Genomic DNA, 26,229 nt, shown 5'->3' with positions numbered 1-26,229 from the left:
GGATACCAGATTTTAAAATGTTAGTATCCAACTGGGATACTGCCCAAAATGAGTAATATCGAACACTGTGACTGGGTCATTTCGAAGAATCAATGTAATTTGTACCAGTAACTTTTACGAGCTATGCAGGCTCGTCTGCTAGCCAAGCTAGAGAGTCCTATATGATTTTTGCAACCCTCGGGCTCCCGGACTCGCCTCAAAATTGCACACTGATACTGAAAACCTGCAAACACATCTTGTCACTCATCCCAATTTGTCTTATTTTACTATTCACAGGCGAAGGAGTTGCCCACATTGAAAGATGTTGATTTTGTCAACGATGGAGCTAGCATACACATAGGACCACATGCAAAGGAAAAGTTGATGGCGATGTTGCAGAAAGATGCAGAAGTAAGAATAATCACATCGAAAAGGATAACAACTGAAATGTTGAGCTTTATTGTAAACATTGAAATAACTTAAAATTATTTTTTCAATATCCACAATTCTTCAGCAGTTGTTAATAACATTACTACACTAAAAAGGCCTTGCTGTGTTCAGAACAGACAAGAATGCTGTCCATCCATTTTTCTCTCCATCATACGTAATATCTATATGGTTACTAGCGACTACTGAGTAATTAACAAGTGTGTCTGTGTTTCAGTTTCTGTCCAGCCTTCACTTGATGGACTACAGTCTCATTGTCGGTATCAGTGACCTTGACATGCCACAGACAGAAACGGTGGACGCTGCTCCAGCTGCGGCTGCTGATGGGGGTGAGGATGAGGATGAGAGCGGAGACACGGAGGAGAACGGATTTGACGAGGACATGGCCGACGCATGTGGTTCAGTACCCACCCCACCGGACAGTCCCCTCCCCAACTCCTCCCTGCCTTTCACTGGAGAGCTGGATGAACAGCTGGAGAAATATGCCATCAAAAGTGATCCTTCGGCTGGTGAGACAGGGTGTTTAATTACTTTGTAGGATTTTTAGTCACTTTGTAGGGCTTTTAATTACTTGTAGGGCTTTTAATCACTTGTAGGGCTTTTCTTTTGTTCAGAATCAAAAGTGATCCTTCGACTGGTGAGACAGGGTTTTTAATCACTTGTAGGGTTTTTAATCACTTATAGGGCTTTTCTTTCCCTCAAAATCAAAAGTAATCCTTCAGCTGGTGAGACAGGGCTTTTAATCACTTTGTAGGGCTTTTCTTTCCCTCAAAATACTTAGTTTTACCTAACTGACAACCCTGAATTATCACAAAAGTCAAAGTAATTTCACTGGTAACTTTCCTTTTTGTCACTGCAGTAGCAACAGCATAAACATTTGACATAAAGTATATTTATAACCAAAAAAACTGTTCTGCTGGGGGTTTTCCCCCCAATTTTCATGGTCATTCGTGGAGATGACATTGTGAAGTAGATATAGGTGTAGTTAGTCTAAGCACATTCATGCATACATGTCCAACAAAATTCTGGATCTATTTAAAATTAAAGTATTATGGAACTCCATTAACAATATTGTGCATATATTTCTGTTCATACTCTTAACATGACCTCTGAGCCCAGCTGTTGGGATGTTCAGTTTAGTCTGCTGACAGGTGGGCAAGTGCTAGGTCTACTGACAGGTGGGCAAGTGCTAGGTTTCCTGACAGCTGGGCAAGTGCTAGGTCTCCTGACAGGTGGGCAAGGGCTAGGTCTCCTGACAGGTGGGCAAGTGCTAGGTCTCCTGACAGGTGGGCAAGTGCTAGGTCTACTGACAGGTGGGCAAGTGCTAGGTCTCCTGACAGGTGGGCAAGTGCTAGGTCTCCTGACAGGTGGGCAAGTGCTAGGTCTACCGACAGGTGGGCAAGTGCTAGGTCTACCGACAGGTGGGCAAGTGCTAGGTCTTCTGACAGGTGGGCAAGTGCTAGGTCTGCAGACAGGTGGGCAAGTGCTAGGTCTCCTGACAGGTGGGCAAGTGCTAGGTCTACCGACAGGTGGGCAAGTGCTAGGTCTCCGGACAGGTGGGCAAGTGCTAGGTCTACCGACAGGTGGGCAAGTGCTAGGTCTACCGACAGGTGGGCAAGTGCTAGGTCTACCGACAGGTGGGCAAGTGCTAGGTCTACCGACAGGTGGGCAAGTGCTAGGTCTCCCGACAGGTGGGCAAGTGCTAGGTCTACCGACAGGTGGGCAAGTGCTAGGTCTACCGACAGGTGGGCAAGTGCTAGGTCTACCGACAGGTGGGCAAGTGCTTGGTCTACCGACAGGTGGGCAAGTGCTAGGTCTACCGACAGGTGGGCAAGTGCTAGGTCTACCGACAGGTGGGCAAGTGCTAGGTCTACCGACAGGTGGGCAAGTGCTAGGTCTACCGACAGGTGGGAAAGTGCTAGGTCTACCGACAGGTGGGCAAGTGCTAGGTCTACTGACAAGTGGGAAAGTGCTAGATCAGGTTAAGTATTCACAAAAAGAGAAAACAATCCAGGTCTCCTCTAATCCAAACCTGAGGATGTTGCCAATATATTAACTTTTATTATTTATGCCTTTCAGACTCTGGCAAAAGAGAAATATACTTCATGGCCTTGATAGATGTTCTTACAAAATATGGAATGAAAAAACGGACGGCGCAGGCTGCAAAGACTGTCAAGCATGGAGCTGGTGCCGAGATTTCCACAGTCCGGCCGGACCAATATGCCAAACGCTTTCTGGACTTCATAGCTAAATGCATCGAGTGATCATGTTTTAATTGGTCAAACTAGAAGAATCTTTTTTTTAATAAATTTTAACACTATACTCAAATCACTGTACACAATTCCAGAGTTCATCTTCACATTTTAGTCTGGTTGATGATTGAGAGCTCATGACCGCATGTGGTGATCCATTCAGCAGTAGCATGTAGTCCGTTTTCTGATTGTGTGAATGCAGCATGAATCTTGTTATCAAAATGTTCCATGTGAAATATTATTTAAATGGGGTGGGCACACAGTCTCAAGATGATTAGAGTTTTGCTCAGTGTTGACTAGATAGTTAGATGGTGTTTTGTACCTCATGCCTCAAGCCAGTGCTTTCATATTGGTAGCGGCCACTTTCAGTTACAGCCTCACATTGGTTTTTTGTGTGTTTTTTTGTCCTTCATCTTTCCAAATAAAACAACAGGTTTTCGTCCAGAAAATAATATGTGGGTATGTAATAAATACAAAACAGAATGTTCCTCTCTTAGGAGGTTATGAATTTGATATGTTTCGAAATGGAACGTTTCATTTCATGCACTTTGACATTTTAAACGGCAATTCTCTTACTGTAATCGTCTAAGAATTATAAAAATATATGCATTAATTTGCAAAATTTTAGGGTACATTATTTTACTCTCCTTACCCTACCCCAAAAGTCCTGAAAAAAAAAAAAATGAAAATTGGATTTTTCCATTAGTCTGTCCCATTTAAACAAAATGTTCCCCAGTCATTTAATCAGCAGATTTGTTTATTTTGCATTCATCAATTAGTGTATGTATTATGTGGAAGAAATAGAATAAAATCCAAAATTTACAAAGCTATTAAAGAAGTATGGTTGCTAATAGATAATTTATGTATGTGTCATGTGGAAGAAACGGAATATAAGCCCAAATCTTACAAAACTATTAAAGAAGTATGGTTGCTAATAGACCGATAATTTACGCAAATAAGTGATTTTATTTTTAAATGGCTTCAAGTTGTTATTTATATCACTGGGATTAAGTATCATTGTCTTAATCGGATTCATTCGTTCTCAAAATTATTAAGACCTCCACCGATTTAAATTTGCAGTTATGTCCCTTAGTATGTTAGTTAAGCTTCTGCATCGTTCTCTTTTAAGACGCGTGACTGCATAATACAGATCAGTTTGTACTTAATTGAATAACTGGTGCATTATTTAGGCACTATTTAATATCACATTATTTAGGCATTATTTAAGAATTATTTAAGAATTCTCAGTAGTAGAAAATATTCCATAATTATGTGGCACAACGTAAACCAAACATTGACCCGATTATCATGATCCTGCTTGATTAATGACATTCTTTGTTAGATGTGTACTTGTATCATATTTGACATTATACATATATTGTTTTGCTTGTGATCAAGGCGTACAGTTTCCAAAAACAAAAAAAATCTATATTTAAAATGGTCTTACCTGGCCTGGTGCTTATAAAACTTTTAGAGTCTAGATTCGAGACTCAGTCTGAGACACTAATGTCATGACAACGTTATACAAATTGTATGCGTGTATCGTTATTTGAAATTGAGTCTGGACTCTAAATGTTTTATAAGCACGGGTCCTGATGGACGAAGACATTAGCCGTGTTTTACATTTGAAAGCTGTTGGATATTTTAGGGATGGGTTTTTTGGTTTAAGAATTGAAATATTTGGATTCAAATGGCAACAGCGGTGTTGTATAAAATATGTAATACTCTGAGTTATTAAATGTTTGAAGTATGGTGTGTGTTGTACCAGTAGTGTTGTGGTGCAAAATGTGAGGAAGAATTTTTTGTTTCTAAAAGGGAATGTGATTGGATAATAAAATAACTGCGAAAATTATTTTCAAAGCATAGGAAATGCTCAAAATGGACAACAGTTTTATTAAACGGTATTTTGAATAGTGGTCAGTAAAATCATTTTGCTGTAATTTTTATTGCTTAGACATATTTTTATTACATTGGTGAATAATTTTGAAGTGTTAATTTGTTTCTGTTTAATGAAAATGCAATTACATTACCTAAAATGATCGACATCCATTTACATCAGTGATCATACCGCATTATATTTCCATCCCACCATTAATTTACTTGTTAGTCACATTTGAGGGATAGCTAGGATAATCTACAAATCATGTTATTATATTTTTTGTCTTATCTTTACGAAGTAAAATGGCGAGATAAGTATTACTTTTCCAGCGACAGTGTCAACTTTTGTAGTAAAGTTTAACATTAAAGTTTTAAAAATTTAAATCAGTTTCTCACAAACTATTGGTCCTAGGCCAATGAAACTTGGCTTGTAGTTGCACCTATGGATGTTTGTCACAGTACACTGAAAATGTTTATGGTAGACGAGACATTTAATTCCACGTAATTCTTGTTATTCTGAATCTAACAGAATATTTGATTGGCCAGTAGTACATGTACATATCAGTATTAAATTGATGAAATCTGCAAATGTCACACAGTTATTTAAAAAAAAAAAAAAAAACTTTTTAAAAAGCTTTCACTATGTTCCTGCTTCTAGCTTCAAGTATTAATCTCTAGAAATACACCCTGCCCCAGTGTTTGTGGTCATTGTGGTGTTTATGGTAGATCAGAGAGGGTTTTCAGTTTGTGGGAAACATGTTTTGAAGGAGTGTTGTGTTTTACTGGAAGAATCGGGACTATTATTTAACCACTAAGCACCTTACTGAAAAATGGTAATGGACTATTTCGAGCCCAAACCAGTTGGCCTACATTCAATACATCCAATGTTTTTACTAGGTTCTTTGGCTTTACCAATCACATTTATGCAGGGGCGTAGCGTGATCTGAACCTTTGGGGGGGGGGGGGTCGAATATGAACCAAGTGGACCTTTTTTAATTTTGTTTTTGCACCACCCGAAACTCCATGTTTATAAACTTGTATGTTTTAGTACTGAGAGCGGACCATTTGCTTCAATGGGGGGGTTCATCCGAACCCCCGACCCCCCAGCCTACGCCCCTGTTATGCAGTTTTTCTATTGCTGTTGGTTTCTTCTTGATATTTCTATTCTGAATGCAGAATTTCCTAATTGTTTTTACTATTACACTAAGCAAAATTAATTATCAGTGTTAGTTACAAACAGTTGATTAGGTTTCGAATGGTTTTGTACATACTCATTGATAGTACCATTCCTCTGGTGGTAAGACTCCTTTGGCACTGTCACGTATAAAGAACATTATAAATACTTAATAAATAGAGTTAGGGTTAGAGTTAGTGACGGTGCCAAAAGGAAAGTTCTTCCCCTCGGGTCATTATTACCACACATCAACATACCTGAGACCAGTGACTGGCATTGGACAGTGTGTGTTTATGCAAACTACGAAATAAAAAACTATTTAGTTGCAGTGTGAAATACAATACACGATGATTTTGTCAATTAACTTGATGGTGTTTACATGTCTGTTGCTTTGAGAGATTAGTTATTCATAATGATCTGGTGCTTTATGTTTGTAATAAATTTTAATGTTATTTATGTTTAGCGAAGCATAATAGAAGTGTACATATACTGTATTATATTCTGAAGATGGATGCAGCTAAGTGGTGCACAATGTTAAGAGTGCTATGACAGGTGAAAAACGTTTATACGGTAGCTTCTTGTGACATCAGTATCTCATGAGTACAGAAATCATTTTTTGAAGAGATTATTGTATATCTCTACACGTCTGGATATAAGTTGAAATCTAAATAGCACTTCGTCGTCTGGTATTACGCCAGATGAGTGTTGACTTTAATAACAGATATATGAACCAATTTGAAAGAACTTTTATAGATATGGTGTACATGCATTTGAGCAAGAACTGTTATTTGTCATGTTTTTATCAACTTGAAGATAGTTTTGTTGACCATTTTGTTTTGTTTTCTTCTTTTAAAAAAATTAAAGTTAGATGAACTAGTTTCCCTAAAACAATAGCACCCATTTGTCTGCTTGACTTTGCTTTTCTTTTTCTTTTTTATCTTGTTACCAGACTAACCACTTTTTTTGTGTGTTTTATGTTTTAAAGGAACAGTATAACAAACATTTAAAAATTACATAGAACTAGTGTACCGTGTAATAAGTTATGATTTGTGACAGTAAGTGTTTGGTAGATATTTCAGTAATCTCTAGGTTGAACTTTTTAATTTGTTTCCCAGTCATTTAATCAGCAGGTTTAACCATGTTACAAGGACTGTAAAATTCAGAAAGCATCACTAAGCACATTGATTAATTAATCATCTGCTGTTGGGTGTCATACATTTGATAATTCAGGCAAATGGTCTTCAGAGGAAAACTGAAGTTTTCCATTAGCAGCTAGGGATATTTTATATGCACTCTCCCCACAAACAGGACAGCTCATACCACAGCCTTGGATACACCAGTTAAAGGGTACTGATTGCGACGGGGGAGGGGGGACCCAGTGATTTCAGTGAGGAGATTCGATCCTGCGACTGAATACTAGTACTTCATCAAGCGAGTGTTTCTACCCACAGAGCTAGAACCTGCTCCCACACACGGGTGAAGTGTTTTCCAAGAACTGCATCAGATACTAACATTTGATGTACTTGTGGTCATGTTGTTAGAGTGCCTGCTAGACATTGATACATGTACTGTTTTATTTCAAACTGCAGCGATTGTTGGTGCTTTTCTGTCCTTTTAGCTGTAATTCTCTAGTTTGCTATGAACATATAATAAAAATTTCAACGTGGTAGATGTCTCTCTTTTCAATATTGTATAGTATATCTGACAAATACAGCTTTTATGAAGCTTTAAGAAAAAAAAGAGTCCAGCTTATTTCTTAGACAATGTCTGATGTAATTTTTCTTGTTTTCTGTGTTCTATGAGCTGAAACATTTCTAGTCGTTCTACTGACAGGACCTTAATTGTGCATCCTATAATTCTTAACTTTTGACAAATAATGGCCTGAAAATTAAAATTCTCAATCTTTTTGTGTCACACACTGTGTTAATCAACGTGTTAACTTACATGTAATTTAATTCATGCATATATACATAGCGACCACGTAATTTGTACACAAAGCAGAACATACTTATTTTCTTTCCCAAGGCCTGTAGATGTTACCCTTGAAATATTATGCACTGAAAAATGCCAAATGGATACAGTATAGTTGATAACTACCATGTGTGCAGTTTTGTTGATGCATAAAATTGCTGTTTGAACATAAAGATGTAACAAATCATGATTTTCACTTGAAAATTTAATATTTATTGTATAGTGTATATGTACAAATCTGTTTATCTTGATATCTGTTGTAATGGTGTTCGTTAGCAGTAAGTGATCATTGATGTAATGCTGTTAAATTTTTGTTTTTAAGAACTGTTTTACGAAGTTATGAACTACCCACTTGATGATAGTGCCTGTTTGGATGTACTGTTGGTACTTGGTGTGTGTACATGCTACATCTCTAAGTACCTGTATTTTCAGGGAATATTAAACATTATAGGTCCGTAGTTGTCATATCCTAGAGTCATTAAGAAGTTCAATGATTAACAAATTTGTAATCCTGGATTCGTTAAAGGTGCTGTGTCAGAGTTGCATGTAACATATATTATTAGTTTTATATATATATTGTAATAAATAACTAAACGTAATCCAAATCCACACTTTCTGCATAAATAGCATGCGAATATTAAAATTGTAATTCTGTGTAAACATCAGGAATATAAAAATTGTAACTTGTGTAAACAGTTGCATTCATTATTCATTTCTGTCTTGTCACATTGTAATAAATCTTATAAAATCAATGAATCTACAAAATGTGGCAATTTGACTGTATAGGACTGTCAGAGACAGATGAGTTGTATAAAGACACTAAACTTGTCAGCAACATCCACTGGTATAACGATGCAAAGTTTTTGCTTCAACTGAAGGCACCTGGTCTCATTGATCATGGGCGGATCCAGGAAATATTTTTAGGGGGGGACCAAAAAAGAAGGGCACATTGACTCGTCAAAAGGGCACCTTACTACAAGTTTTGATATTTACAATTAATATGAATTCCTACAGTTCTACGTCATAATATACTAGTAATAATGAAGTAAATTGGCGTCACTCACGTTAGAACCTCAATGGGGCCCCATTGAGACTCAATAACACAGACACATCTGCAAGCTTGCGCATGTACACGAAAATCTTGATTTCATTTATCTACAATATAATTATTGTTTACTTAAAAAAAAAAAAATTCTACAAACAAAAAGGGCACTTGGACATTTTGAGGGCACTTGAACAATTTTGGGGGGGGACGCGTCCCCCTGGTCCCCCCCCCCCCCCCTTGGATCCGCCCATGTTGATTATTCACTAAAGATTTTCCAATATGTTTTTTTTTCCTGCTACAAAACTAAATTAATTGATTATAATTTTTTATGGGTGTATAGTGTTTAAATTTCTAAGTAAAAGTTAATGAATAAAAAAAGAGTTGCAGATAGTCTGCCATTAAATTTTATGCAACTTTGAGATATCACCTTTAAAAAGTTCAGTGGTTAACACATTTGTTAAGGTATGTGGTCATCCTATAATATTGTACAGTACGTTTGGCTAAAACTTGGTGTCCTGGGCCCATATTTTCGAAGCAATCTTAGCCTGCGAAATCGTAATATCACAAGCTATGACGTCACTATGGAGTGTGTTGTTTTATGATTTTGTAGCAGTAAGATGACTTTGAAAATATGGGCCATGCTTCGGATATTCGTTTCTATACAAAGATATTTTAATAATTTTAATGTCACAAGAAGCTCAAAACAGTTCATTGATATGACCATTTGACATACATCAGAAATTTAACAATACTGTTGGAGTTGTTTTTTTATAAACTTTATTCAGAAATACATCCTTCTGGATTATCCGAATGTGTCACACATCAGAAGACTTAAGTTGATTACAGAAGAAAATATTTGTTTGTCTCCAGACATTGTTTTAACACTTACGATTTTGGAGTGCAAGTGACAATATTTCAAAATTTTACCTAAACCTAACACCATTATACAGTATACTTTGTACATTTAGAAATTACGTTTTAAACTGAATTATTTTTCAGTGATAGTATTTTGATGTTCTATCATCAAGTGTGTCAAAAGTCAGTCTAGAACTATATGCAGCTTTTAAGTTTAGAACATAACAGTTCACAACTTAGCTGTTTTAACGGTTTGCTTGATTTTAAATTTTGGAAAATGGCTATTTTAGGCTAAGTTTTAGCCAGAAATCCCCCCCCCCCCACCCCCCAAATGCAACTGTTATATGAAAATTAGGTACTTTTAAGACATTCAGTGGTTTGTCCACATTACATAATCCCTATTTCATTAAAAAGTTCAGTGATTAGCACATTTATAATCCTTGATTCATTAAAAATTCATTCATCAGCACATCGGTATGGTAATATTCTTCGGTTTTATAAGACGTTCAGGTGTATTATTTATTCATATATTATCCCTAAATCCCTGAGAAGTTGATTGGCTAGCACATTTGTAATGTTCAGCCTATTCTAGGGTCCAGTTTACCACACATAATATTAGTGTTTGGACAGTGTTACGGGCTATCCAACATGTAATGATAGATTAATACTGTTCCTGTGGCCATAGAGTTAGTGATCAGCACATTTGGATTCTATGCAATGTCTTACCAGGAGGAGAACTATTTCCAACAGACAGTTGGTGGTGCCCAGATTTGTTATTTGTTTAGTTTTGCTGTCTAGAATAATTATACAATTTAGAAATTAAGTTAATTTCTTACTTATTAATAACATGGTTCTCTCTTTCTGTCTCTTATTTTCTATTAATATTTTATAATTATTATTTTATTTTTATTTTTTTATTATTATTATTTTATTTTTTTAGCAGGGGTGGGGGGTGGGGGGACACAGTATGTGCCGGTTTAAAAAAAAAAAAAATTCCATCTACAGTGTTCTGCTGTTTTTCTGTGACATTCTGATTCAGTATCTACTCGCTAACAACATTGATCAATGTAACTTGATGCAATTAATAAATTTTTACATTATTCATTTTAAACGTTTTGAAAAACCACACCAATGCAAAGAGAATACCTCTCATTAAACGTTTGTCGTTACGGTTTTAAACGTAATCTATAAGCATGTGCTCACAAAATTATCCATTTGGAATTTCATTTATATTTCAGAATTAATATTTGTAGTAATATCTACAAATTATTCAAGTTTTATTTGATGTAAATTATGAAAGTTTTTTTAAATTTTACAAGGACTAGATCACTGTTGGTTGCATCAACTACTATAAGAAACTGATATTATACTTTAAAAATATGGTGATTACAGCTTCTTGATAATGGCCTTCTTAATTTTCTGATATGTATTAACTCGCTAATATTTAGTGGTGTACAGCACATTCTCATATATATATGATTTTGTTATAGCTATGTTGTTGTAGTGTGATTTGATCATAAAACTTGCAGTAGTGAATCAAGGGTCATTATAAAAAATCCAAATTCCGAGGGGGTGGGGGTTAGAGAGAAAGGACAATACAGAAACCTTATTAGGTCTTGAACATTTTATTTTGAGAACACTTGACGGAAATGTAAAAACTTGCATTTTTAATATTTCATTAATTTGAATATGTAACAAATTCCGAGGGGGTGGGGGTTAGAGAGAAAGGACAATACAGAAACCTTATTAGGTCTAGAACATTTTATTTTGAGTAACAAATTTTTGAGACAATACACTTATTAGGTCTAGAAAATTGTATTTTGAAAACATCAACAGAATTGTAAATACTTGCATGTTTAGTATTTCATTAATTTGAATATGTTGTATTAAGTTTTTATGAAATGGAGAGAAACTTAAACAAAAGATATGAGAATATTAATTTGTTTTTTGTTTTGTTTTTTTATTAAAAAAAATTCTGTTTTGCTTTTATATCTACAAAAAAATATCAATGTCTTGTGAACATTTTAAGCCAGTTTTAACAGTCTATAAAGTAATTTTGTCATTAAAAAAAAAAAAAAAAAAAAAAAAAAAAAAACCCTCATTAAAATAGTCACGTTTCTTTTGTTGTTCAGTGTAAATGCGGTCCACTGACGACAGTGAAATTTGACTTATTAATCAATTCTTTATGAGCTTCTATGAATCCAAAATTGGACATGCTAATTACAAGCATTCAAACTGAAACTCATTTTTTAATGTTTAATATCCAAGAATAATAGTGTGTCACCTTAAATTAAAATAATAATCATAATCATAATCACACTGATTCATGCCAACATTATTTTGGGCTGTTCCAATATTTATCACACTGGGGGAGACGTATATTAACACACACACACACACACACACACACACACACAAATAAAATGATTTTCTTTTAATTTAATCCATGTCTTAGTATTGGGGAGTGTGTGGCAGACACACAAGTAAAATTATGGCGGTGCCTCCTAACACACACACACACACACACACACACACATGTACCATAATGGATAAGTCCTTATCAGGAGTTATTAAAATTTCTGTTTCAAAACCATTTCAAGGACCACATTGCTGTCTAAATGAACAAATTATTCAACTGAGACATACTCAATGAACTTGGATATTGTTCACAGAACAATTGATATTTTACTAATTACTTGTAAATCGCAACACTCGACCCAATATTTTAATAGTATTGCGCTGCGTGTGCATTCATTATTGCTATGTATGTGTGCATTAATTGTGATAATCAAACGTGTACATACGTTTAGTTACGTACAGTAATCTGTTGCGTGTAAATACGGTGATTTTTATATTGTCCCCCTGTAGTCGCGCACCCGCTGTTGTAAGTAACGTTTCTGTATTTCGTCATCGGCCACACGTTCTAGTCCCACACAGCTTTGTTTGGAGCGTAGACATATTAAATATTGTAAAAAAAACATCCAGCTTTGTCGTTTTGTTTGTTCTTTACTTTCACTTTCTTACACATCCGTTGGATATAATACTGTGTGATATTTTAGTACCACACGGTGATATTTCACAGGTTGCCTGTTCCATGGTGAATAAATGAATGTTTATGGGCACCCCAGCACGAAAAGTACATCGGCGATTGGGTGTCATTGAACTAAGTTCCATGGTGAAGACCTAGATGTCACAGCCAGACGTCTACTGAAATTAAGACAAGCGAAATAGTTTCTGTGACGTACAAAAAACAGTTTGGGTTTGGAAAGACGTTTAATTTTCTTTTAAACCAAGTTTTTTTCAAGATGTGTATAAAATGGAATACTGGACTAAAGGGGTATGATTTTTATAACGCGCCAAATAACATTTCTTCACATGGAGAACAATCAAATGGCTACTTAACTAGCAATTGTCAACAGCTGGTTTCTTGGACCCTTGAGCAATTTTCTCCCAGCCTTTTAACAATTATTTAGTTATTTATTCATCTATTTATTTATCATTATTATTAAAATTATTATTATAATACATTTTATTTATTTATTTATTATTATTTTATTTTATTTAATTGTTTTAATATCTTTTTTATTTTATATATTTTTATTATAATTTTTTTTTTTTTTATTATTTTTAAATATATTATTATTATTTTATTCTTTATTTATTTGTTATTGGTATGGTTGTCCAATGCGCATCAGAGTTGCGGAAGTGGGAACATATATATATATATATATATATATAAAAAAGAAGCATTTCTAACTTGCAAGGAACGGAAAAAATATCAGTGATTAGTAGATGTGTTCAGTTCATTCACCAATAGGATGATAGTAGAGGTGTCAGTAAAATCACAGATGGTTTTGTTTAATGAGTAGACCATTCCTACTTTTAACATGACCGAGAAGTCGATTTTAATGTCACAATTTACATAAGGGCATGCATTTTATTTATTTATGAAATCGACTACAAACTTCTTAATTAGTTCAGAGTTTGAGACGCACATCACTCCAAATTTGAAATAAAATATTTTAAAAAACATAATAAAATTAGATTGAATTTATATTTAAAAGGAATGTGGGAAAAAAAAAAGAAAAGCCGATTAAATTATACTCGTTAATATTGAATTTAATTTTTCAGAACAGTTTCTATTTATTTTTATAAAAAAAAATTATGTGGTGTTTTTTCCCTTAAAGAGACTATCCTGAAGCGAAGGTCATGGCATGCACTGTCCTGTCTAAAAGTGAATATAAACGATCCCTTGCTGCAAATGGAAAAATGTAGAAGACTCAAAATTACAAAATGTTCGACATCGAATAGCTGTAGGCGCGGACCCAAGGGGATATCATTGTGGCCCCATGACCCCTCTTTTGGAAAAAAAAACAACCCTATTCTCCTGTGACCCCTAAATATGTTTTATTACATTAGTCTAAGCTTACAAATTGAGCAATAATCTAGATTAGGAATAGCATTATAATTATTGTCAAATCAACACGTTACATACACTCGCTGATGTAGACGAAATCCATGTAACAGCAGCCCTCTTAACGGTTTTATAGTGGAGAAGAATACATTTTTGAAGGTGATATATAACGAGTGTAGCCAAATAACAGTAAGACAATTGCTGGTGGTGGTCTATTCTAAATGGATAAAATAATACATATAAACCTATTGATTGCTGTTTTAAGATGCATTCACTTAAAGCGTTCGTTTGATGCGCGGTCAGTCTGGGATCGATCCCCGTCGGTGGAACCATTGGGCTATTTCTCGTTTCAGCCAGTGCTCCACAACTGGTATAACAAAGGCCGTGGTATGTATTATCCTGTCTGGGATGGTGCATATAAAAGATTCCTTGCTGCTAATCGAAAAGAGTAGCCCATGAAGTGGCGACAGCGGGTTTCCCCTCTCAATACCTGTGTGGTCCTTAACCATATGAACGACGCCATATAACCGTAAATAAAATGTGTTGAGTGCGTCGTTAAATAAAACATTTCCTTCTTTCTTTAAAGCGACAATCTCAAAGTTGCATAATGACCAAAATATTCAATTTTTGGGGTTGTTTTTTGTTTTGTTTATTTGTGACGTGTAACGATTATACCTTGCATGCCCTTCCCACTCTAAAAAAACTAAACAAACAAAACGATTGGCATTTTATATTTGTGGGGGAGGGGGTGGCAACCACAGTGTCCATTGGTCATGTTATGTGGAAATAATAAATATATATATATATATATATATATATATATATATATATATATATATATAACGTGGTGGGAAGGGGGAGTGCTGTGATTAGGGAGGGGTGCATTGCCCCCGTGGCCTTCTGGCTACGCGAATGAACAATTATGCATCCAAATGATTTAATTTCAATTCTTTTTAAATTTATGTATTATTGAAATACCCAGTAATGATGACCGACAGGTTGATACGTAACCTATATTTTGTTTTACAGCAAAAACAAAAACAAAACAAATGGCTATTATGTTAATGCATGAACACATTGTATGTACTTATATTCTTTGCCTAATCAATCTTACCGTTGACAAAGTATTATTACTGTACCCTGTCCTGCGCTACTTGCGTTCCTAATCAGGCGCCGAACGAAAGGGAGGGGGTGGGTGTATGTGTGCATTTCAAGGGTATATCGGCATTTTCCGTTGAATTACGATAATGGTCGGAAACGTTACCGTAAAAACGCCAGCAGTCCTTTGACGTAACGTCGACAATGCTTTGACGTTTCAAATTTTAATATGCTTATTGATGTCAAAGCGATACTATGTGCATACTTCTGACTATAGTTGAAATAAATGTGCGAACAGAATCGCTGTATGACATTTAATAATCTTATTTATGTGAAATGTATAAAAATGTAAAATATCTGTCCAGGGATATAATACTACCTAATGATGACAGTTAACCACTGTGCTGTTCTGTTGCAATATTTTCTGCAAGTGTGGAGTGGATAATAATATCAGTAGAGGTAAGTGTTTGTTTGATTGTTTTTCAGGACGGTAGAAGTCGGGGTTGGGCTGTGTAGGCATTGGCATAGCGACAGTGGCGTAGCGTGGGCGTGGCCACCGGGACAGTTGCCCCGGGCGCAAAATTCTGGACTGGTGGAAGGGACACGGGGGAGTGCTAACAGTCCACTGGTTAGGGGGCGCAATACGCGCCTTGTCCTGGGCGCTGTAACCCACGCTACGTCTCTGCGTAGCGAAGGTTTTATATTATTTATATATATTTATGGTGTGTGTGTGTGTGTGTGTGTGTGTGTGTGTGTGTGTGTGTGTGTGCGTGCGTGTGTGTGTGACTGAGCGGGACCCTGGTCCCCATGAGCTACCCTGGCAAATGCATATAAATAAGACTACAAAGATTTTTCGTGAGGTTAATTCAGTTAATTTCAATTCAGTTTATAGCATAAATTTAATTTCAGTTCAGTTTATAGCATAAATTTAATCGTATAACTTTCTCGAGGGTGTTGAAGGTGTGCACCCCTCCACAATTCGAAGAGCCCTGAAAACTCCAGTGTTTAGCAGATAAACATAGTGTATCTATTGTTTTTAATGAGGAACATGTTTACAATTATTGTCAGCTTGATATTCATGTGGAAGGGAATACATGTTACTAACATTGTTGGTATACTTCTGAATACTCTCACTGTCGGTGCCAATTTTAAGCGTTGTACTGCTTCCATTGAAAAATCGTACATCCGCCCCTGCCTGTTATGACAATATGTTTTTTAACAAAGGAATATTTAATACTATCACCCACCCTTCACTATCCGCCAGCTTCACATCCTCGTTGTAACCCCTGCTAGATTTGACGCTGGATCCGCCACTGTAGCCAATGATTGATTAATCACGGTGCTAAAAATGGTTTGATAAATTAAAATAGGAATAATTGAAGCCAATGCATTTTAATGTTCTGCATTTTCCAACAAAGTGCACAATATTTAACAAACTGGGTTACAGAAATGTAGTGTCAAACCTGGCGTCGCCATAAGTGTGATTAACTGCAAGTTACCTGGACGTAATAAAAATGACACCAATATTCTAAACAAGTAAACGTAGGCCCTGCGTAGTTAATGTGCAGTTTTAAAGTTTGTTTTGTTTAACGATACTACTAGAGCACATTGGTTTATTAATCATCGGCTATTGGATATCAAACATTTGGTAATTTTGACATATAGTCTTAAAGAGGAAACCCGCTTAATTTTTTCATTAGCAGCAAAAGTTCTTTCATATGCATCACCCTACAGACAGAATGGCACATACCAGTCGTGGTGCACTGGTTGGAACGAGAAATAGCACAATGGGCCCATCGACGGGGATCGATACTAGACAGACTGCAGAACACGCGAGCGCTTTACCATTGGGCTACATTCATCCCTTGTATGACGTTAGTCATTATAAAGGCTCTAATAGTCTGAAACATTTTACAATGGTAGCAAAATCAGAATGGTCCATTTAAAACGCCAAACCCATTGTTTTGCAAACATACAGCGTACAATGGATGAAGGAAGGAAATGTTTTATTTAACAACGTACTCAACACATTTTATTTACAGTTATATGGCATAAGACATATGGTTGAGAGAGGAAATCCGCTGTAGCCACTTCATGGGCTACTCTTTTCGATTAGCAGCAATGGATCTTTTATATACATACCACGGCCTTTGATATGCCATTCGTGGTGCACTGTCTGGAACGAGAAATAGCCCAATGGGCCCACCGACGAGGATCGATCCCAGACCGACCGCGCATCGAGCGAACGCTTTGCCGCTGGGCTACGTCACCGCCTCTTACAATGGATGAGATTACCACAATGAAACTGCTGCCTATGAGCCTTGACTGTATGGTCCTAATACAAAGTATATATACACCGATCTTCACAAACAATATGTTCCACTCCTTCACTTCGCTTTCCCCGCAGTGTCTGTGGCCTGTGGTTAGTAGGTCCTCGAAGATAAAATATCAGTATCTGTTTGTTCACCTGGTGGCGGGAAACCGCAAGTATTTCACCCGCCAGATAAGGTTTTAGCTCGTCTGCTAGGAGTGAAGTCAGCTTTCCACGTCCATTACCGGAAGATGGAGTCTACTTGATGCAAGACATTTGATTTCGGGAAACATGGGGGTATTAATAATGCATCATGTAGCTGTGAGTCGATACTAATGACATCCGGGTTTTCTTTTGTTATCCTTGCAGGATTTTGGTTAGAATGGCTTTGGGTCATCAGGAAACCTTTATAAGGGGGATAATCGCAAAGGCTACCCGAACACCGATGATTCAGATAACAAAAGTAGATTATTTACATGTAATTAGCATAAATACCAATCAGTCAGTCAATCAATCAATCATTCATTCAAGGGCGTCATAAGTTGAGAGGTATAAGGAATAAAACCCCGACAACATCATCGGTGGTGTAGTGTTTTCGCCATCAACCATAAGGATGGTATCATTGTCGGGGTCCATAGTAAAATGGTAGCATTTTAAAAACTATATATATATATATATATATATATATATATATATATATATATATATTATATATTTTTATTTTTTATTTTTATTTTTTTATTATTATTATTATTATTTTTTTTTTATCCCATTGACCCCTTTCTTTTCTGTCCTTTGAATTCCACCTCATTTCTTGTCTATCTGACAACTCATCCTGTTTTTCAACTTCTTTGCTGTCCACCTCCACATTCTGGTCCTTATTTCTCCAAACTATGTTAGAATTACCTACGGTTTGACATCCAATAGACAATAATTTATAAATAAATGTGTTACAGTGGTTTTGTTAAACAAAACAAACTTTAACTTCATCTCTCCAGTGGTAAAGCGTTCGCTTGATGCGCGGTCGGACTAGGATCGATCTCCGTCGGTGGACCCATTTGGCTATTTCTCGTTCAAGCCAGTGTTCCACAACTGGTACATCAAAGGCCGTGGTATGTGCTAGCCTGTGTGGTATGGTGCATATAAAAGATCCCTTGCAGCTAATGCAAAAGAGTAGCCCATGACGTGTCGACAGCGAGTTTCCTCTCTCAATATCTGTGTGGTTCATAACCATATGTCCGACGCCATATAACCGTTAATAAAATGTGTTGAGTGTGTCGTTAAATAAACGATTTCCTTCCTTTCTTCTCTGAACCTAACGACTTACAACCCTCTGTCATGGACAGACAACCCTGATAGTTGAGGTGTGTGCCCTGGTCATCATGCCTGAACCTTAATTGGATATAAGCACGGACGTAAACTAAAAAGAAAGAAAGTATCGGCTTCGGTGACGTAGTGGCTAAGCCATCGGCTTTACAGTGTTATAGGAACTGGGTTCGCACCCCGGTACCTGTTTCCAACCAGAACGGGTGTAGTGGTTCAGTGGGTAAGAAAACGTATTTATAACTTACAGGGACATGCCTGAGTTTGCTGCAATTTTTAGATCTTACCCACTAACAGGAACGGAAGGAAATGATTTAGTTAACGACACACTAAAAACAATCAGAGATTGGGTCCACCGAGCTTGTTCGATCCTACGACGCAAGCACCTCAGGTTAGCGCTCTACCGACTGAGCTAGATCCCGCCCACTCCGACTAACAGAGACTTTTTAACGATTGTAATTACATATCAAATATCTTTTTCTACATAAAATATTAGTGGCTGTATATTAAACGTGTTTCTGATCGTTCTAATATTTGTACTAGGTTAAATTTCATCTTATTTCCTAAAATATATTTTTTGTCCTTACGTACGAAATTATTTGAAGACAAAATTCAGTTTGGGCTTCTTACAAATATTAAGACGACCAGAAACACATTGAATATACAGAAATTAATATTCTAAACAAGAAAATATATTTAATATGTAAGTTTAATCGTAGAAATATTTTATTAGTCGGAAACACCTTACAATGCAGCAAACTCAGAAATGCCCCTTTAATAGGATATAAGCTCAAAAATATACTGGACATTAATATAGTTTCATAAATGAGTTTTAGACTATTTTTAGAGGGTATTTCACGATTTCAAAGTCACAGACTCATGTTTCCCTCAACTGTAACTTTATCCAAATGTGGTACAGGTTTGTAGATCAACTAAGCTTAGTGTTAATTTTTAAGGGTTGAAACTAGGGTATGTCCCTTTAAATTTTACTTGTACTTTTAGTAATTATATTGGGGTGCAAGTTGTTGGGTCGAGTGCGATAGATGATGTAAAATGTTCACAAAACATTATTGATTTTAACAGATACAAAAACTAATGGGATTTAAGCTGAATCATTTTAATTAAATTAAAGAAAATTAAATTGAATATTTGCGTTCATTTTGTTGAAAACAAAACGTTGTTCAGTATATGTACAACAAGTTTATATCACCCATATAAGTAGACTTTATTCACTTTGGGATAACCATTCTGCATTTAACCTACAGTAAGGGGCGGGACGTAGCCCAGTTGTAAAGCGCTTGTTTGATGCGCGGTCGGTCTGGGATCGATCCCCGTCGGTGGTCCCATTGGGCTATTTCTCGTTCCAGCCAGTGCACCACGACTGGTACATCAAAGGTTGTGGTATGTGCTATCCTGTCTGTGGGATGCAGCATATAAAAGATCAATGCTGCTAATCAAAAAGAGTAGCCCATGAGGTGGCGACAGCGGGTTTCTTCTCTCGATATCTGTATGGTCCATATAACCGTAAATAAAATGTGTTGAGTGCGTCGTTAAATAAAACTTCCTTCCTTCCTTCCTTCCTTCCTTCCTTCCTTCCTTCCTTAACCTACAGTAACATTATATCTCCATTTTACCCATAGTTTTAACTTCACGAGTTTTGTCAAATACTTTTTTAGTATTAGTTGTTTCACCTTTTATTCACTTTCGTATCCCGACTCACATAAGCACAGTAAATTACTATTTAATGATATAACCAATGTATTTATTTATTTATTTAGTTAGTTATATCGTTGGTTGGTGGCACGATAATTGATTAATTAATTAATTAATTAATTAATTAATTAATTAATTAATTAATTAATTAATTAATTAATTAATTTTATTTATTTATTTATTTATTTTTATTTATTTATTTATTTATTTATTTATCTGTCTGTTTGTCTGTCTGTCTGTCTGTCTGTCTAGTTTGGTAGTTATTAAAAGTTAGCTATTATTTTTTAGTTAATTCATATTCGTGTTGGAGTGGGATCTTAAACGTATTACCCACCTACATACCTACGCGCCCATCTATCTATCTATCTATCTATCTATCTATCTATCTATCTATCTATCTATCTATCTATCTATCTGTCTATATATCTGTCTATCTATCTATCTATCTATCTATCTATCTATCTATCTATCTATCTATCTATCTGTCTGTCTGTCTGTCTGTCTATCTGTCTGTCTGTCTATCTGTCTATCTGTCTGTCTGTCTGTCTGTCTGTCTGTCTATCTATCTACCTATATGTCTATCTATCTGTCTGTCTCTCTATCTATCTATCTATCTATCTATCTATCTATCTATCTATCTATCTATCTATCTATCTATCTATCTATCTATCTATCTATCTATCTATCTATATATCTGTCTGTCTGTCTGTCTGTCTATATATCTATCTATCTATCTTTCTATCTATCTATATATCTATCTATCTGTCTATATGTCTATCTATCTCATCTATCTCATCTATCTCATCTATGTCATGTATCCATCTGTCTGTCTGTCTAGTTTGGTAGTTATTAAAAGTTAGCTATTATTTTTTAGTTAATTCATATTCGTGTTGGAATGAATGAATGAATGAATGAATGAATGTTTAACGACACCCCAGCACGAAAAATGTCAAACTATGGTAAATGCTAAATTCGTGTTGGAGTGGGATCTTAAACGTATTTCCTTAAATTTAAACCTTATTTGAACATGAGTTTGTAATTACATATTCCGATCTAGGCGTCTTGGGGTTTAATTCAGTTTAATTCCTCTCTCATTGATTCTTTCTGAACATTTACTCTCTGCATTTCAGTTTGTAAAAACGTTCCAATAAAATATACTTAGTGCTATACATAAATAAATTGGTAAAATAAAAAATGAAAATATTTAATAAAATAAACTTATAAATATTATTACTTTTTTGTTACAATTGTTGTTGAGATTTTTTTTGAAAAAAAAAAATTAGGGGGGGGGGGGGGGGGGGGGGGTAATGTTTTTGTTGTTGTTGTTGTTGTTTTTACCTTAGAGTGTCACTTTATCGTAATATCAGGTTTTAATTAAATTATGTAGAACGAGATTAATAATATGCATACTAACTAAAAACTGGGATCTGGATATCACTCTATTACGTATTATGTATGCCAACAATTATAAGTGTTCTGTGTCTTGGACATCAGAAGTTTTTCTTTATTATATTGGTGGTTTTTCTATGCGTTTATAAATTTCTCTTCACTGAAGGATATGAAAGTGGCTTGAAACAAAAAAAAATTAAGTTTTCTGTTTAATTAAGTCTTTACATATATTTTACTGCTAGTAAAACTGAAATATATTATTATGAAATTTAATACATACATACATACATACATATATATATATATATATATATATATATATATATATATATATATATATATATATATTGCATGTAAATTGAAACTAATTTGTTTTAAAGAGACATACCCTAGTTTTTAAACACTAAGGCATATTTTTTAACATTAGAGTCGTTTTTTGATAACTGAACTCATACTTTACTTAGATTTTATTGTTTAAATTATCCATTTCCGTACATTCGAAGTGTTTTTGGTCAGCCAGGTGTTTCTAATATCACAAAATGAATTTCTCATATTTTTAAAAACGCACGTGCGTCTGAGAGGTAACAGGTATGGAGTCGAGTTTTGGTCTATTTTTGAAGAGTATTTCACCATTTCATAGTCACAGACTCTTGTTTCACTCCATTTTAACTTTATCCAAATGTGTTACAGGTTTGTAGATTAACTAAACTTAGTGTTAATTTTCATGAGCTGAAACTAGGGTATGTCCCTTTAATAAATTAAAATTAAAAATTATAAAAACCGCTGAAAACTTTTTTTTTTCTAAAGTAATAATTCCACAACTATAACATTATTTTTTTAAGTCATTTAAATCATTTACTTTTCTAAATATCTTTATATTAAAATGTTCATTGTTAAAATATTAACAAGTATAAAGTTTATGTTAGACGCATTTATATAACGGTTATGCAAATCGACTAAAAAACCCAAAAAACCCCCAAAAAAAACAATAATAATAATAATAAAATAATAATAAATAAAATAAAATAAAATAAAATAAAATAAACAAACAAACAAATAAAATAATAATAAATTAAAAATCAAACCCTCTGAATACACTTTTTAAATATTGTTTATATATTTAGTTATCATGTCATATACACATAACTATTTAGCTTACTTTAATGGGTATGCTCACCTTTCGCGAACACTTGATCACATCGCTGTTATTACGTGATTCAGGAGTGCATGTCGTCACAACTGTAATTATTTGAATGAGCTATGTCAGTTGCTAGTTTTGATTTAGTAAACTAGTGTGTGAGTGGCAATGTGTAGTTGTGCAATAGGGATGAAATCTCCAACAAAGGATCTCCTCGTGAGTGGCTGTCCTCCAATAGATAGAGATTCATGGAACCAACCACTATTTTGCTAAATGCCCATTCGACGACCAAGGCCCCGTTTCCAGGGCCGTAGCTAGCAGGGGGCAAGGGGAGGGCAGTTGCCCCCCACCCCACCCCCGAACAAATTCGGAAAGCATTATAGAAACTTAAAGAAGTTTTAGACTATTAACTACTCAGTTGCCCCCCCCCCCCCCCCCCCCCACCCCCAAACAAAAAAATCCCAGCTACGGCCCTGGTTTCACGAAGCGATCTTAGCGCTAAGACCACCAAAAGTGCATACGGTAGTTACGACTTTAAATTAATCTTTAGGCTAAGATCGCTTTCTGGAACGAGACCCTGATCTTATATTACGGGTTTTTTTTTTTCGTTCAGGTTTGATAAATGTGTATTTTAACCTGTCATAACGAGCAGATAATAATACGTATTGTAATGCCTCTCAAAATTCCATATGTTCTTTCACACTCATACGAGATACCATCCGTTTGTAGATCATTTTCTACTCCAACATACGTTTAAGATCAATTCAGAGACATGAGACGATGATCACCCGTCACCACAGCCATACCTTCCAGTAAAATAAGCATGATCGAAATTGATTGCTTTGTAACCTGCAAGAACAATTTAAAAAAAAAAAAAAAAAAAAAAAAAAAAAAAAACCTCACTGTGGTATGACAATGTTTTGTTATGATAGATGTTTTAAGAGATGTCTGTAATACATTAAATCATGTCACTTTTTGTAGAGAATGACATCCCTCGTCTGATAACCGCCTTGCTCCGCTAAATGACTGAATTCAGTTTTACAATGTTTGTTAAGTATCTCAATGTTTGTTTGCCTTTGTCCTCAGTGGTTGAGGGAACTTGATTATTTGACCAAAAAAGTTTAACAACACCATTAGAGCACATTGATTTAGTAATCATCAGTTATTTGATGTCAAACATTTGGTAATTTTGACGAAACCCGCTACATTTTTTCCATTAGTTGCAAAGGATCATCTGTATGCACCATCCTATAGACAGGGTAGCACATACCAAGACCTCTGATATACCAGTCGTGGTGCACTGGCTGGAACGAGAGAAAAAACCCAATGCGGCCACCGACGGGGATCGATCCTAGACCAACCGCGCATCAAGCGAGCGCTTTACGACTGGGTTACTTCCAACCCACCTTGATTATTTGAAACAGTGTTGAAGATTAGCCTTCATTGAGACATGCCATATCAGTTACATACATCTGTCATCTCAGCTTTGAAGCAATTTGAAGAAACAGCATTTCATTTTTTTTTTTAAATTTTACTCTGCTACCTTTTAGTTCATTGCCTTTCTGCTATCGATCCCAAACAAATATAGGGAAATGTTGATTACAGTCAAAGAATTATTAGTTTTAGGTGTGTTTTTTTCTGAAAGATAGGTGAACAAATTTGCCACGTCAGTTACATTTTGGTTAAATCAGTTATCCAATCCAGAATTTTATTAAATCCAGAATTTTTTTTCATTTATGACTGAGTTTAGTCATTAATTTCGACTATTCAGTCAATAATAAAGCTTGAATGGTTAAGTGAACTGAGCGCAAGCGCTCTAAATACGTTTTAATCCCCAAAAGCGTTTACATTTTTAAACTTTGTTTTTAAAGGATGTGTAAGAAATAGAATACTACATCCGTGTTCGTTAAATATCATTTATTATACAACTTGCTATTTAGAAATGTATGCAGCTCGCATTTGCTTGTTTGATACGTTTTAAAAGAACTCGTTGAAAGATAAATGGTATCTAACGGCAACCCATGTAGTATTTTCTATGTAAATATTTGAAAGAAACATTGCACACAGTATTTACATGGTGAATCCCCCTTAGCCACCATATTTTTTTTTTCTGTTTTTTTTTCTGATGTTTTCATTTTTCCCCCGCATACCATCACGTATTCTATATTATCTTTTTGACAGTCTTGGTTTAAAAAACGACCTTATCTGTGTAATGGACGGAAGTTTATCGCTATTATTTCTCTTCATGACTGCAGTCAATTTGCATGCAGTGCAATGAGATCGCTTCACTGCAGTGTAAAATAACAAAGCCGAAAATCGCACGCTGTGCGGTACAGTGCGGTGCATTTCAATTGGTATACAGGGACTTTGATCCTTGGCTGAGCATTTGTCATTAATTCATTTCATGTGACAGGAATTAAACTGGTTGGGTTATTCCACTCAGTTGAGGTGTAAGCCTTTTATTGTCCCCCTTTCGTATTTGCATCTAGGTGTCCATTAAATCATGACATTGTCAGTAATATTATAGTACGCGACACGAATGGCACACCCACAAACTCTGTTTTGAATTGAATAATACAAGTCGCAAACATTAAATATTCTCGTAATATAGACATAGTTTATCTTACACTTATATGATTGATTTGTGCCAAAGTTAATTACGTCCACTTATCATCATCATCATCATCATCATCATCATCATCATCATCATCGTCATCATCATCATTAATAGTAACATTTAGATATGACCTACTTCAAGTTTATTATGAATGAACGAATGAATGAATGAATGAACGAATGAATGAACGAATGAACGAATGAATGAATGAATGAATGAATGAATGAATGTATAACGACACCCCAGCACGAAATATACATCGGTTAGTGGTTTCAAGTTTATTATAATAAGAAAACTCTGAGGGGTTTTTTAACTGAAAAATACAAGTAGATATATTTACCTAATATATCCATAATATATCTTATATTTATATTATAACTGTGTTAATAAAAGTACTATAGGAGCAATACCAAAATTAGTTAATTCAATTTATCATCATCATCGTCATCACCACCACCACCACAACAACAAATCATCAGTAATGTTTATTTATTAGTATGAGATATAGCCTAAAGGGTATCATTATTTTCACAGTTTTCCAATTAAATATTTCAAGTGACGAGACCAAAACACCGACATTTTGGAACATGAAGTAAAAAAAATCGTTTTATATTTAGTGTGTCAT

At 35.2% G+C, this 26,229-nt stretch overlaps 1 protein-coding gene and 2 long non-coding RNA genes across 3 annotated transcripts in view; all 3 read left to right on the top strand.

The window, feature by feature from the left end:
* The window catches only part of LOC121381943 (phosphatidylinositol 5-phosphate 4-kinase type-2 alpha-like), a 31,671-nt gene extending 24,275 nt beyond the window's left edge, over positions 1-7,396 (top strand). Inside the window, exons 7-9 of the mRNA XM_041511371.1 lie at positions 277-390; positions 644-935; positions 2,506-7,396. Of these exons, the coding sequence (XP_041367305.1) occupies positions 277-390; positions 644-935; positions 2,506-2,690 (591 nt within the window). The 3' untranslated portion in view covers positions 2,691-7,396. The remainder of the gene's footprint in view (positions 1-276; positions 391-643; positions 936-2,505) is intronic.
* A 1,490-nt stretch (positions 7,397-8,886) lies between these two features.
* On the top strand, positions 8,887-12,298 carry LOC121381944. The gene is made up of 2 exons (XR_005959093.1): positions 8,887-11,351; positions 11,405-12,298. It is a non-coding gene; the product is annotated as an uncharacterized LOC121381944 (long non-coding RNA).
* A 3,064-nt stretch (positions 12,299-15,362) lies between these two features.
* LOC121382334 overlaps positions 15,363-26,229 on the top strand; it is a 36,664-nt gene continuing 25,797 nt past the window's right edge. Inside the window, exon 1 of the long non-coding RNA XR_005959151.1 lies at positions 15,363-15,572. This is a non-coding gene — a long non-coding RNA (uncharacterized LOC121382334). The remainder of the gene's footprint in view (positions 15,573-26,229) is intronic.

Source organism: Gigantopelta aegis, chromosome 9 (genome assembly GCF_016097555.1).
Source record: "Gigantopelta aegis isolate Gae_Host chromosome 9, Gae_host_genome, whole genome shotgun sequence".
Taxonomy (NCBI): Eukaryota; Metazoa; Mollusca; class Gastropoda; order Neomphalida; family Peltospiridae; genus Gigantopelta; species Gigantopelta aegis.
This window is presented reverse-complemented; position numbering and strand designations above follow the sequence as displayed.